This window comes from Leucopleurus acutus, assembly GCF_964270905.1.
Source record: "Leucopleurus acutus genome assembly, chromosome: 3".
NCBI lineage: Eukaryota > Metazoa > Chordata > Mammalia > Artiodactyla > Delphinidae > Leucopleurus > Leucopleurus acutus.
In genome coordinates, this window is record NC_139145.1 from 22,153,010 (window position 1) to 22,168,270 (window position 15,261).

The following is a 15,261-nucleotide window of genomic DNA, read 5'->3' on the forward strand; positions in this document are numbered from 1 at the left end:
ACCTATTCTGTAGTTGCAGCTGATGCCTGAATGTAGCCTAGCTGACAAATTATTGATTAATAAGAACTTGAATTTCTCAAAGATTTGTACTGTTAACCAAAATCTGAGCAAGGAGTCTCAAATGTAATTCTTAGCCAGAATTACATGTTAATGAACCATTTAACAGTGTGAATCAAGGAACATCAGTGTAAGGCTTTCTTTTAATTTATTTTTTACCTGCTTGAAATATCAGTTAAAGTTTGCCAGCTTGGTTGCAGATGAACGGACGTTTGAAGTTCACCAAACTACTTAATGTGGGATAGGATAATAGACTTCCAGCGCCCTCAAGGCTGTGACCTTGCAGCCATTTTACATAGCACATCCTCCTCCTATAGGGATGAACCTTTCCCTGGCCCGAAAAGTAGCAGCTCTGTTGAAGCTTTGCTTATTGTAACAGGATTTTGTTTCCAGGTTACATGTCTGTGGAAGACTTAATTCTGAATAGAGATATAGATATTACTGGAAACTAATTGTTTTTTCTATTATACTCTGATTTATCAAAACAGTAAAACATTTAAACTGTGCTACAGAAATTCAGAAGTTGTCTTGCAATCTTTAAACAATAAATGAATGAGTTGCCCTTAAAAAAAAAAAAAGGATTAAGCAGTTAAGCTGTTGGTCCCACATCAGACAAATTTTCCTATACCTTCTGTCAATATTGTTAACAGAGACTGTTATTTTATTAATCCTTATGATCCCGTGATTCTTTCTTTCATGTTTCAGGGCACAGCAGGTGAGAGAGTGGATTTGTTAAGCTGGGTGGGTTTATCCTTCTTTTATGCGTTCATTCAATTTATGTTCATTTACTTATTGTACACACATGGCAATAGAAGCTGCTAAAGCAATCATTGCTATTCTGCAAAACAACAAGGCACAGAAGCAGATGTCTTATTTCTGAGATTTCTCCCCCCAGGATTATTATGATTAAAGATCCTTTCCCCCCACTCCCTGGAGAGGACAAGGGGCTGCTCGCTGGAGGTTTTTTAATGACTTGGGGAAAGGCTCAAATATCCCCCCATTATGGTAATCCACCCCAGGGGCAAACCACACGAGAATATTATGAATTTCTTTTATTGTTCTATCCTTGCAAAGGTAATACTCAGCCCATTAGAATATGAAAACTATACTGTCAAATTTCAGAATTACATGGATGAAGAAAATCACCAGTGGCATCATATCACGTGTGTTATAGTTGTATTTACTATATTGACTATATTAACTATGTTGTGTTAACAATATATTGTATAACTATATATTGAAAAGGCAAAATGCTGTAACTTATTTCAGAAAAAATAATTATGTTGGCAAACCCCAAATTGTACACTGTAGACAGGTCCTAGGAAAAGAAGATTTAATTCATAGTGGACAAGAGGTTAGCTTCTGTTTTCAGCCATGTGCTATTTCAAGAATTAAACGTCATGAATAATACAGGATATAAGAGGAATAGTCTAAAGACGGAAAAGCACATTTTGATTAGGAAAGAGAATTTAAGGCTTAAGTCTTTTTTTTTTAAGGAAAACTGCCTTATTACTATGAGATAAGAGAATTGTTTCCTTCTTTTCTTCCTTGCTTTCTTCTTTTTCTTTTTTTTAACCTTTTTAATTTTGGATATTTGACCTCTAAGCTGAGATGACTGAAAATGCCTCCTCTGGGCATCAACATTTTTGAAAGACTTTTTCCCCCTCCCTAAGGGCTGTTTGTCTCTTGGAGGCATTGTCCACATTACTCACCAAGAGGCAAGCATTTGTCCTTGCACTAAATGCTGACATGTCCTGATAAGAGGGAAGCTGCAAAGTAGAAGAATTGAAGGTCAATATGTTGATATTGGTCAAGAGCATTGATGTACATTTGTGTATTGGGGAAGGGGAGAGAAGCTTGAGAGTGGGCCAGTGGGGAGGGGTAAATATTTTGTGATGCTGTCTACCTATGGGCTTATAAAGTTTACAGCTGCATTAGGAGGACAAGCATTACCATTAGCATGAAAAGTAGGGCAGACCTCAGTTGCAAAAGCTTCTAGCCATACACATAGGGCAATACGTAAATGATACACCTTATTGCATTCACCCATTCACCCTCCCCTGTTCATGCTAATTGGAAATTTCAATCCATTTCAGAGAAGTAACACAACTATCGATCATTTTCCCTGGCACAAATCTTCCTAGAGCTCACGCACTAGCCCATGTGTCTTAGATTTAATATCTGATCACTAGCTGGATTGAAGCCAAGAGGTGGTTCCCAAAGTTGCTGCACACTAGAATCACCTGGGGAACTCTGAGACCTCCCTGTGCCCAGGCTCCTCCCTAGACCTACTGAATCAAAATCTCTGGGGCTGGGACCCAGACACCAATGTTTTTCTTAAAAGCTCTTTAGGTAATTCAAATGAGCAGCAAAGCTTGAGAAGCAGCCCAATAACGGGAACAAACTTATTTCACACAGATAAAGTGGGGCAATTCATATGTTAAAAGAACATGAATATATGTCCATGCCTCTCTCACGCTTTGTCACAGTTTACCCTTCCCCCTCCCCATATCCTCAAGTCCGTTCTCTAGTAAGTCTGTGTCTTTATTCCTGTTTTACCCCTAGGTTCTTCATGACATTTTTTTTTCTTAAATCCATATATATGTGTTAGCATACAGTATTTGTCTCTCTCTTTCTGACTGACTTCTACACTGTTGGTGGGGATGTAAATTGGTGCAACCACTAGGGAAAACGCTATGACAGTTCCTCAAAAAGCTAAAAATAGAGCTACCATATGATCCAGCAATCTTACTCCTGGGCAAATATCTGGACAAAACTATAATTCGAAAACATACATGCACCCCTATGTTCACAGCAGCACTATTTATAATAGCCAAGACATGCAAACAACCTAAATGTCCACTCACAGATGAATGGATAAAGAAGATGTGATATATATAAAATGGAATACTACTCAGCTATAAAAAAAAATGAAATAATGCCATTTGCAGCAACATGGCTGGACCTAGAGACTATTATACTAAATGAAGTAAGTGAGAAGGAGAAAGACAAATACCATATGATACCACTTATATGTGGAATCTAGAATATGATACAAATGAACTTATCCATGAAACAGAAACAGACTCACAGACATAGCACACAAACTTGTGGTTCCCGAGGGGAAGGGGGAGGTGGGGGAGTGATGGATTGGGAGTTTGGGATTAGCAGAGGTAACCTATTATATATATGATGGATAAACAACAAGGTCCTACTGTATAGTACAGGGAACTATAGTCAATGTCCTGTAATTAACCATAATGGAAAAGAATATGAAAAATTATATATATGTATAACTGAATAACTTTGTTGTACAGCATAAACTAACACAACATTGTATATCAACTATACTTCAGTAAAATAAATTTTTTAAAAAAGGAAAAAAACATGAATATATATATATATACTTATAGATATATATATATATTTCTTTTTTTCCTCTTTATTCTGTTTGTGTTTCAAATAGGCTTTTTTTTTTCCTTCTGCAAAAAGCGTTATTGTTTCCATTTGGTCCAAGGCTTGGGAGAGGGCTCCAGGGCGGTTACAAAGCTGCCTAGTAGCTGCAGAGCAGGGCTTCAGGCAGAAGCTCTGATGCCAGAGGGGCTCCTCAGAGGCGGCTGGACTTCAGAGACTCCTGTTTGTGCTCGAGGGTGAGCCTTTCAAAGAGATACTCGCCCAGCACAGCCTGCGGACCAGCCAGCCTGCGGAGGTTGGTCAGGTGGTCGCCCATCTTCTTGATGAGTTTCACCTGCTCCTCCAGGAAGCGGCTCTCCAGGAAGTCACAGAGGTGGGAGTCTGCGCGGGCGGAACCCAGAGCGCGCAGATCTGATAGTGCCTGGTGCAGGCTCTTCCCCCTAAGAATGGCAGCTTCCACAGCGTCCTGGGTTTTACCCCACTCATCTTGAGAAGGCTTCCGCGCATCCTGGAAGAGGGCGCGGCCACAGCACTGGTTTTGCATTTTCAAGAGACGCTGGGCGCCCTCACACTTCTCCTCAGCCAGTTGGCGAAAAATGTGGCCCACACTGTCCAGAGTCCCATTGTTGCTGTCGAAATAGAAGCTCAGAGAGAGGTAAGTGTCCCCAGATGCATGTTGAACAGGCGGTGGACAGCGGCCTCCACCTCGATGGAATAATTCTGACGAACCTGGGAAACTCGTGGTTGATCAGTGATAAAGAGCTAAGCTCAAAAAACGGTGTTGGCCTGTCCTGGAGGCTGAGGATAGCTGAGTGGCTGATTCCAAAGGTTGCGACAGGAAGAAAGGTTGGAGGGTGGTCAGGGGCTGGAGCAAGGAGCGTCCCTGGGTCTGTTCATTCCAAACACTGTTGAAGCAAAAGACAGAACTGCAGGACTGCCGAGCGCACTGCCTCAAATAGGCTTTGATATAAATGAACAAGAAGTCCAAGCAAGGACAAAACTTACCCTTCCCCCCACCAAAATAGCTGGCGATACTAGAATCTAGACCTGGGAAGGGATTCTTCCATTACTTTCTGAACATTCCAAGCCACTAGAGCAGTGGTTCTCAAAGTATGGTCACCTTGTAACCAAGCAGTACCCTATGGGGCCTTCCTAGGACAGACCCATCCCCCATATCCTCTGCTGTAGTTCCTCTCTGAAGTACTCCGATAATAGTATCTCAGGCATATTTCTTGAGTTTTCAGATGCTAAAAACCACCACCCAATGGAAGAAATTAACTCCTTGATGATCATGAGCACGTAGCCCCCAGACCTTCTGGCACCTAAGGATGGATAATGTTACCTGCCCTGTGGCCTCAACATCAACCAATCAGAGGATTGTGCACGAGCTGATCACATTCCCTGGGACGTCCCTCCCTCACCTGGCCTTTAAAAATGCTTTGCTGAAATCCTTTGGAGATTTCAGGGTGTTTTGGAACTCGGGCCACCCCTCTCCTTGCTCGATCCTGCAATAAACCTTTCTCTGCTCCAGACTCCAGCCTTTAGGTTTGTTTGGCCTCACTGTGCTTCAGACAGACGAACCTGCATTCGGTAACAACCTGACCAGTTTTACCAGCGTCCCCTGATAATGTGTCAGATATTCAAGTTTTAGGGCCCTGTCCCAGCCCTATGGAATCAGCAGCTCTGGTGGGGCTCAGTGATCTCTGTTATAACAGGCCCTCCAGATGATTTTTATTCACCTTAAAGTTTGAAAATATCTGCATTGTCAGCTGGCCAAAGCGTCCACCAGCAGGTGAAGGGGATTGGTGCCTGGAAAAGATAGGGACCAGCCAAGGCAAGTACAGCAGCATTTGCCGTGGTAGTAATGGAGAATGCCTTTTCTCCACTGGTTGGCACAGACTAGGATCTGGGAGCAGTGGCAGGGTTATTTAGGATGCTTTACATTTCAATGTAGAGGGACCGCTGTCCTGGTTTGCCAGGGACTTCCCCTGTGTGAGCACTTAAAATCTCATCTTGGCAAACCCCTTAGCCCTGGGTTTGAAAAACGTAGGGAATAACATGAAATTTAGGGGAAACATGATCTAGGTTTTGGGCAAGTCACAAGTGCTAATTAAAGCTAAGCAAGTATGGACAACACTAGCGTTCTTTAGCCCTTTGCGGGGAGGTAAATCTGATTGGGTGAAAGGACTTATTGTTGAGAGATCTTTGTAGAAACATCCCCTTCTGCTTAGTCCGCTGGTTCTCAGTTCTGGCTAGACATTGGCATCGTCTGAGGAGATTTAAAATGATTTTATTGGTCTACGATGACCAACCGTCAGTGTGAGGGTTTTTAAAAAGTGCTTCAGATGATTCTAATGCACAACCAAATTTAGGTGCCACTGCTTAAGCTTTTGAACCGCTGCTGCATATTTGCACCTCATCTTCCTATGAGAATATCCAACTGTAGTTGAGGTTTGTTTTTTTTTTTTCTTTTTCTAACTGTCTTATAAGATTTACTGTCTTAAATAAGGTTGAATGTACAGAAAATCTTGCTAGTCCATCTGGTATAGCTGGATACTTAGAATAATATAGTTAAGATATATACCATTTAAGTATTGTGACTGGCCTTTTTTTGAAATTAACATATGCATTGAATTAGTATGTTCTCTTTTGAAGTTGTTATGTTGGGGAGCTATACCTCTAATCTGCCATTACTAAATATCTGGACACCTCTTATTAGGAATTGCTTTTAGAAATCTTTAGGGATTAAAACCAAGATTGCTGTATTATTTGTACTGGAACCACAAAAACCTCACAGAGTTCCCCCGCTGTACCTTCTACCCCCATCTCTAACCCTTGGCAACTTCTAAACTGTTCTCCATCTCCACGGTTTTGTTATTTTAAGAAAAATATGTAAACATAATCATGAATTACTTAATCTTCGGAGATCGGCTTTTCAAAATTTTTCCCTCGGCATCATTCCCTTGAAGTTCATTTCAATTTTTGCATATATTAATAATTTGTTCCAGAAACTTCCGGGAAGATGGCAGAAGAGTAAGACGCGGAGATCACCTTCCTCCCCACAGATACACCAGAAATACATCTATGCGTGGAACAACTCCTACGGAGCACCTACTGAACGCTGGCAGAAGACCTCAGACCTCCCAAAAGGCAAGGAACCCCCCACGTACCTGGTTAGGGCAAAAGAAAAAACTAAACAGAGACAAAAGGATAGGGACGGGCCCTGCACCAGCGGGAGAGAGCTGTGAAGGAGGAAAAGTGTCCACACACTAGGAGCCCCTTCGCGGGCGGAGACTTCGGGTGGCGGAGTGGGGGAGCTTGGGAGCCACGGAGGAGAGCACAGCAACAAGGGTGCGGAGGGCAAAGCGGAGAGATTCCAGCGCAGAGGATCGGGCCGAACGGCACTCACCAGCCGAGAGGCTTGTCTGCTCACCCGCCGGGGCGGGCGGGGCTGGGAGCTGAGGCTCCGGCTTCTGTCGGAGCGCCGGGAGAGGACTGGGGTTGGCTGCGTGAGCACAGCCTGCAGGGCGTTGGTGCGCCGCGGCTAGCCGGGAGGGAGTCCGAGGAGGGGTCTGGACCTGCCGAATAGGCAAGAGACTTTTTCTTCTCTCCTTGTTTCCTGGTTCGCGAGGAGAGGGGATTAAGAACGCTGCTTGGGAGAGCTCCAAGGACGGGCGCGAGCCGCGGCTAAAAGTGAGGAGCACAGAGACGGACATGAGACGCTAGGGCCGCTGCTGCCGCCACCAGGAGGCCTGTGTGCGAACACAGGTCACTGTCCACACCCCCTTCTGGGGAGCCTGTGCAGCCCGCCACTGCCAGGGTCCCGGGATCCAGGGACAACTCCCCCGGGAGAACGCACGGCGCGCCTCAGGCTAGCAACGTCACGCCGGCCTCTGCCGCCGCAGGCCCACACCACACTCCGTGACCCTCCCTACCCCCCCACCCCCACCCCGGCCTGAGTGAGCCAGAGCCCCCGAATCAGCGGCTCCTTTAACCCCGTCCTGTCTGAGCAAAGAACAGACGCCCTCCGGCGACCTACACGCACAGGCGGGGCCAAATCCAAAGCTGAGCCCCTGGGAGCTGTGAGAACAAAGAAGAGAAAGGGAAATCTCTCCCAGCAGCCTCAGAAGCAGCGGATTAAAGCTCCACAATCAACTTGATGTACCCTGCATCTGTGGAATACATGAATAGACAACGAATCATCCCAAATTAAGGAGCCCTGTGGATGAAAGGCTCTTGGTGCTGCAGCCAGGAATCAGTGCTGTGCCTCTGAGGTGGGAGAGCCAACTTCAGGACACTGGTCCACAAGAGGCCTCCCAGCTGCACATAATGTCAAACAGCGAAAATCTCCCGGAGATCTCCATCTCAACGCCAGCACCCAGCTTCACTCAACGACCAGCAAGCTACAGTGCTGGACATCCTATGCCAAACAACTAGCAAGACAGGAACACAACCCCACCCATTAGCAGAGAGGCTGCCCAAAATCATAATAAGTCTACAGACACCCCAAAACACACCACCAGACGTGGACCTGCCCACCAGAAAGACAAGATCCAGCCTCATCCACCAGAACACAGGCACTAGTCCCCTCCACCAGGAAGCCTACACAACCCACTGAACCAACCTTAGCCACTGGGGACAGACACAAAAAATAACAGGAACTACGAACCTTCAGCCTGCAAAAAGGAGACCCCAAACACAGTAAGATAAGCAAAATGAAAAGACAGAAAAACACACAGCAGATGAAGGAGCAAGATAAAAACCCATGAGACCTAACAAATGAAGAGGAAATAGGCAGTCTACCTGAAAAAGAATTCAGAATAATGATAGTAAAGATGATCCAAAATCTTGGAAATAGAATAGACAAAATGCAAGAATCAGTTAACAAGGACCTAGAAGAACTAAAGATGAAACAAACAATGATGAACACAATAAATGAAATGAAAAATACTCTAGATGGGATCAATAGCAGAATAACTGAGGCAGAAGAACGGATAAGTGACCTGGAAGATAAAATAGTGGAAATAACTACTGCAGAGTAGAATAAAGAAAAAAGAATGAAAAGAACTGAGGACAGTCTCAGAGACCTCTGGGACAACATTAAACGCACCAACATTCGAATTATAGGGGTTCCAGAAGAAGAAGAGAAAAAGAAAGGGACTGAGAAAATATTTGAAGAGATTATAGTTGAAAACTTCCCTAATAAGGGAAAGGAAATAGTTAATCAAGTCCAGGAAGCACAGAGAGTCCCATACAGGATAAATCCAAGGAGAAATATGCCAAGACACATATTAATCAAACTGTCAAAAATTAAATACAAAGAAAACATATTAAAAGCAGCAAGGGAAAAACAACAAATAACACACAAGGGAATCCCCATAAGGTTAACAGCTGATGTTTCAGCAGAAACTCTGCAAGCCAGAAGGGAGTGGCAGGACATATTGAAAGTGTTGAAGGAGAAAAACCTGCAACCAAGATTACTCTACCCAGCAAGGATCTCATTCAGATTTGATGGAGAAATTAAAACCTTTACAGACAAGCAAAAGCTGAGAGAGTTCAGCACCACCAAACCAGCTCTACAACAACTGCTAAAGGAACTTCTCTAGGCAAGAAACACAAAAGAAGGAAAAGACCTACAATAACGAACCCAAAACAATTAAGAAAATGGGAATGGGAACACACATATCGATAATTACCTTAAATGTAAATGGACTAAATGCTCCCACCAAAAGACACAGATTGGCTGAATGGATACAAAAACAAGACGCATATATTTGCTGTCTACAAGAGACCCACTTCAGACGTAGAGAAAAAGGAAAAAGGTATTTCATGCAAATGGAAACCAAAAGAAAGCTGGAGTAGCAATTCTCATATCAGACAAAATAGACTTTAAAACAAAGACTATTAGAAGAGACAAAGAAGGACACTACATAATGATCAAGGGATCGATCCAAGAAGAAGATATAACAATTGTAAATATTTATGCACCCAACATAGGAGCACCTCAATACATAAGGCAAATACTGACAGCCATAAAAGGGGAAATCAACACTAACACATTCATAGTAGGGGACTTTAACACCCCACTTTCACCAATGGACAGATCATCCAAAATGAAAATAAATAAGGAAACACAAGCTTTAAATGATACATTAAACGAGATGGACTTAATTGATATTTATAGGACATTCCATCCAAAAACAACAGAATACACATTTTTCTCAAGTGCTCGTGGAACATTCTCCAGGATAGATCATATCTTGGGTCACAAATCAAGCCTTGGTAAATTTAAGAAAATTGAAATTGTATCAAGTATCTTTTCCGACCACAACGCTATGAGACTCGATATCAATTACAGGAAAAGATCTGTAAAAAAATACAAACACATGGAGGCTAAACAATACACTACTTAATAACGAAGTGATCACTGAAGAAATCAAAGAGGAAATCAAAAAATACCTAGAAACAAATGACAATGGAGACACGATGACTCAAAATCTATGGGATGCAGCAAAAGCAGTTCTAAGAGGGAAGTTTATAGCAATACAATCCTACCTTAAGAAACAGGAAACATCTCGAATAAACAACCTAACCTTGCACCTAAAGCAATTAGAGAAAGAAGAACAAAAAACCCCCAAAGTTAGCAGAAGGAAAGAAATCATAAAAATCAGATCAGAAATAAATGAAAAAGAAATGAAGGAAATGATAGCAAAGATCAATAAAACTAAAAGCTGGTTCTTTGAAAGGATAAACGAAATTGATAAGCCATTAGCCAGACTCACCAAGAAAAAAAGGGAGAAGACTCAAATCAATAGAATTAGAAATGAAAAAGGAGAAGTAACAACTGACACTGCAGAAATACAAAAGATCATGAGAGATTACTACAAGCAACTCTATGCCAATAAAATGGACAACCAGGAAGAAATGGACAAATTCTTAGAAAGGCACAACCTGCCAAGACTGAATCAGGAAGAAATAGAAAATATGAACAGACCAATCACAAGCACTGAAATTGAAACTGTGATTAAAAATCTTCCAACAAGCAAAAGCCCAGGACCAGATGGCTTCACAGGCGAATTCTATCAAACATTTAGAGAAGAGCTATCACCTATCCTTCTCAGACTCTTCCAAAATATAGCAGAGGGAGGAACACTCCCCAACTCATTCTACGAGGCCACCATCACCCTGATACCAAAACCAGACAAGGATGTCACAAAGAAAGAAAACTACAGGCCAATATCACTGATGAACATAGATGCAAAGATCCTCAACAAAATACTAACAGACAGAATCCAACAGCACATTAAACGGATCATACACCATGATCAAGTGGGGTTTATTCCAGGTATGCAAGGATTCTTCAATATATGCAAATCAATCAACGTGATACACCATATTAACAAATTGAAGGGGAAAAACCATATGATCATCTCAATAGATGTAGAGAAAGCTTTTGACAAAATTCAACACCCATTTATGATAAAAACCCTGCAGAAAGTAGGCATAGAGGGAACTTTCCTCAACATAATAAAGGCTATATATGACAAACCCACAGCCAACATCGTCCTCAATGGTGAAAAACTGAAAGCATTTCCACTAAGATCAGGAACAAGACAAGGTTGCCCACTCTCACCACTCTTATTCAACATAGTTTTGGAAGTTTTAGCCACAGCAATCAGAGAGAAAAGGAAATAAAAGGAATCCAAATCGGAAAAGAAGAAGTAAAGCTGTCACTGTTTGCAGATGACATGATACTATACATAGAGAATCCTAAAGATGCTACCAGAAAACTACTAGAGCTAATCAATGAATTTGGTAAAGTAGCAGGATACAAAATTAATGCACAGAAATCTCTGGCATTCCTATACACTAAGGATGAAAAATCTGAAAGTGAAATCAAGAAAACACTCCCATTTACCATTGCAACAAAAAGAATAAAATATCTAGGAATAAACCTACCTAAGGAGACAAAAGACCTGTATGCAGAAAATTGTAAGACACTGATGAAAGGAATTAAAGATGATACAAATAGATGGAGAGATATACCATGTTCTTGGATTGGAAGAATCAACATTGTGAAAATGACTCTACTACCCAAAGCAATCTACAGATTCAATGCATTCCCTATCAAACTACCACTGGCATTTTTCACAGAACTAGAACAAAAAATTTCACAATTTGTATGGAAACACAAAAGACCCCGAATAGCCAAAGCAATCTTGAGAACGAAAAACGGAGCTGGAGGAATCAGGCTTCCTGACTTCAGACTATAATAAAAGCTACAGTAATCAAGACAGTATGGTACTGGCACAAAAACAGAAATATAGATCAATGGAACAGGATAGAAAGCCCAGAGATAAACCCACGCACATATGGTCACCTTATCTTTGACAAAGGAGGCAGGAATGTACAGTGGAGAAAGGACAGCCTATTCAATAAGTGCTGGGTAAACTGGACAGCTACATGTCAAAGTATGAGATTAGATCACTCCCTAACACCATACACAAAAATAAGCTCAAAATGGATTAAAGACCTAAATGTAAGGCCAGAAACTATCAAACTCTTAGAGGAAAACATAGGCAGGACAGTCTATGACATAAATCACAGCAAGGTCCTTTTTGATCCACCTCCTAGAGAAATGGAAATAAAAACAAAAGTAAACAAATGGGACCTAATGAAACTTAAAAGCTTTTGCGCAGCAAAGGAAACCATAAAGAAGACCAAAAGACAACCCTCAGAATGGGAGAAAATATTTGCAAATGAAGCAACTGACAAAGGATTAATCTCCAAAATTTATAAGCAGCTCATGCAGCTTAATAACAAAAAAACAAACAACCCAATCCAAAAATGGGCAGAAGACCTAAATAGACATTTCTCCAAAGAAGATACACAGACTGCCAACAAACACATGAAAGAATGCTCAACATCACTAATCATTAGAGAAATGCAAATCACAACTACAATGAGATATCATCTCACACCAGTCAGAATGGCCATCATCAAAAAATCTACAAACAATAAATGCTGGAGAGGGTGTGGAGAAAAGGGAACCCTCTTACACTGTTGGTGGGAATGTAAATTGATACAGCCACTGTGGAGAACAGTATGGAGGTTCCTTAAAAAGCTACAAATAGAACTACCATATGACCCAGCAATCCCACTACTGGGCATATACCCTGAGAAAACCATAATTCAAAAAGAGTCATGTACCAAAATGTTCATTGCAGCTCTATTTACAATAGCCCAGAGATGGAAACAACCTAAGTGTCCATCATCGGATGAATGGATAAAGAAGATATGGCACATATATACAATGGAATATTACTCAGCCATAAAAAGAAACGAAATTGAGCTATTTGTAATGAGGTGGATAGACCTAGAGTCTGTCATACAGAGTGAAGTAAGTCAGAAAGAGAGAGACAAATACCGTATGCTAACACATATATATGGAATTTAAGAAAAAAAAATGTCATGAAAAACCTAGGGGTGAAACAGGAATAAAGACACAGACTTACTAGAGAATGGACTTGAGGCTATGGGGAGGGGGAAGGGTAAACGGTGACAAAGCTAGAAAGAGGCATGGACATATATACACTACCAAACGTAAGGTAGATAGCTAGTGGGAAGCAGCCACATAGCACAGGGAGATCAGCTCGGTGCTTTGTGACCGCCTGGAGCGGTGGGATAGGGAGGGTGGGAGGGAGGGAGACGCAAGCGGGAAGAGATATGGGAACATATGTGTATATATAACTGATTCATTTTGTTGTGAAGCTGAAACTAACATACCATTGTAAAGCAATTATACTCCAATAAAGATGTTAAAAAAATAATTTGTTCCTTTTTGTTGCTCGGTAGTATTCTATCATCAGATTTTATCACAATTTGTTTCAACATTCATCCACTGAAAGACATTTGAGTAGTTGCCAGTTTTTGGCTATTATAAATAAAACTGCTATGAACACTTATGTGTAAGTTTCTGTGGGAACTTAGTTAATTTTTTGTTTCTTTTGGATAAATGCTCAAGAGTACAATTACTGCGTTGTAGGGTGAATCTACTTTTAGGATTAAAAGAGACTGTCAAGCTGTTGATCAGAGTGGCTAAACCATTTTATTTTCCCACCAGTGATGTGATATAATTTTTCTATGTACTCGCCAGCATTTGATGTTGTCACTATACTTTAATTTTAGTTACTCTCTGACATCTCATTATGGTCTTAATTTGTATTTCCCTAATGGCTAATGATGCTGAGCATCTTTTCATGTGCTCCTTTGCCGTGTGTATATTCTATTCCATGAAATGTCTGTTCCTGTCTTCTGCCTATTTTCTAGTTGGATTTTTTTAAGTTGTTTGGAGAGTTCTTTGTATATTATAGATACAAGTCATTTGTCTCATATGGGATTTTCAAATATGTTTTCCTACTGTGTAATTTGAGTTTTCATCCACTTAAAAGGATCTTCTATGAAGCATTTTTAACTCATTTTCATGAGATCCAATTTATCAGTTTTTGCCTTTATTGATCATACTTTTGGTGTCAAGTCTAAGAATTATTCCCCTTGTTCTAGATGCCAAACATTTTCTCCTATTTTTTTTCTAAAAATGCCCTGCTTTTACATTTAAGATTATGATCCACTTTGATTTAATTTTTGTGTAAGGTGTGGAGGTTAAGGTTCATTTTTTGTTTGTTTTTGTCGAGGGATGTCCAACTGTTTCAGTACCATTTTTTGAAAAGTCTATTCTTCCTTGATAGCTTTTGCACTGCTGTCAAAAACAAGTTATATGTATTTATGTCAGTCTATTTCTGGGTTCTCTATTCCATTCCATTGATCTATGTATCTACCCTCCATCATTACTGCAAAATCTTGAAATTGGGTAGATTAATTCCTCCCATTTTCATCTTCCTTTACAAGTTGTTTTAGCTATTCTTCAGCCTCTTCTTACCATATAAATCTTAGAATAAGCTTGTCTATATCCACAGAAACCTTGAGGGCATTTTAAGAGTAATTGTGTTAAGCCTCTTAACTTGGGGAGAATTGACATCTTTACCATGTTGTGTTTTCTAATCCATGAACAAGGTATGTCTCCCTATTTGTTTGGGACTTAAAAATTTTTCTTCATCAGCATTTTGTAATTTTCAGTATAGAGGTCCTATAAATGTCTTATTGGGCTTATATTTAGGTATTTATTTAGGTCAGTTGTAAATGGCATCACATATTTTTATTTAAGCTTCTACACATTTGTTATTAATATATAATTTGATAAAATTGTGGTGATCTTGTACTCTAAATCATTTACAAACTAATATTATTTCTCAAGCTTTTTGTGGATTCCTTGGTATTTTCTCCATTTAGATTATCATCTCATCTTCAGATACAGACAGTTTTACTTTTCCTTATTCAGTATAATAGGATATATTACTATTCAACATTCAGTAGGATATGTTCCTTCCTATGCAACGTAGTAGGAATAGTCCTTTTATCTTTTAAATAAACTTTTTAAAAATTTAACTTTTAAATTTATGTATTTATTTATTTTTGCTTTATTTTCTTACTAGACCCTCCAGTGATATATTTAATAAAAGTGGTGAGAGCAGATATTGGTGCCTTGTTTCTGATCTTACAGAGAAAGCATCCAGTCTTCCACAGTTAAATATCAGGTCGGTATAGGTTGTTTGTAGATCATCTTTATGAGTTTCAGTATGCTCCTTTTCTATTCCTAGTTTGCTTGGAGTTTTTTTTTCTTCTTTTTTTAAAATCATGAATGGGATTGGATTTTGTCAAATGCTTTCTCTG

General features: G+C 40.5%; 1 protein-coding gene across 1 annotated transcript in view; it reads right to left on the reverse strand.

Moving 5' to 3' along the window:
• Nucleotides 1-3,664: 3,664 nt before the first annotated feature.
• LOC309958863 (ferritin light chain-like) overlaps nucleotides 3,665-15,261 on the reverse strand; it is a gene marked incomplete at both ends in the record, with an annotated part of 39,528 nt that continues 27,931 nt past the window's right edge. Inside the window, 2 exon segments of the mRNA XM_082835005.1 lie at nucleotides 3,665-4,137; nucleotides 4,140-4,200. Of these exon segments, the coding sequence (XP_082691131.1) occupies nucleotides 3,665-4,137; nucleotides 4,140-4,200 (534 nt within the window).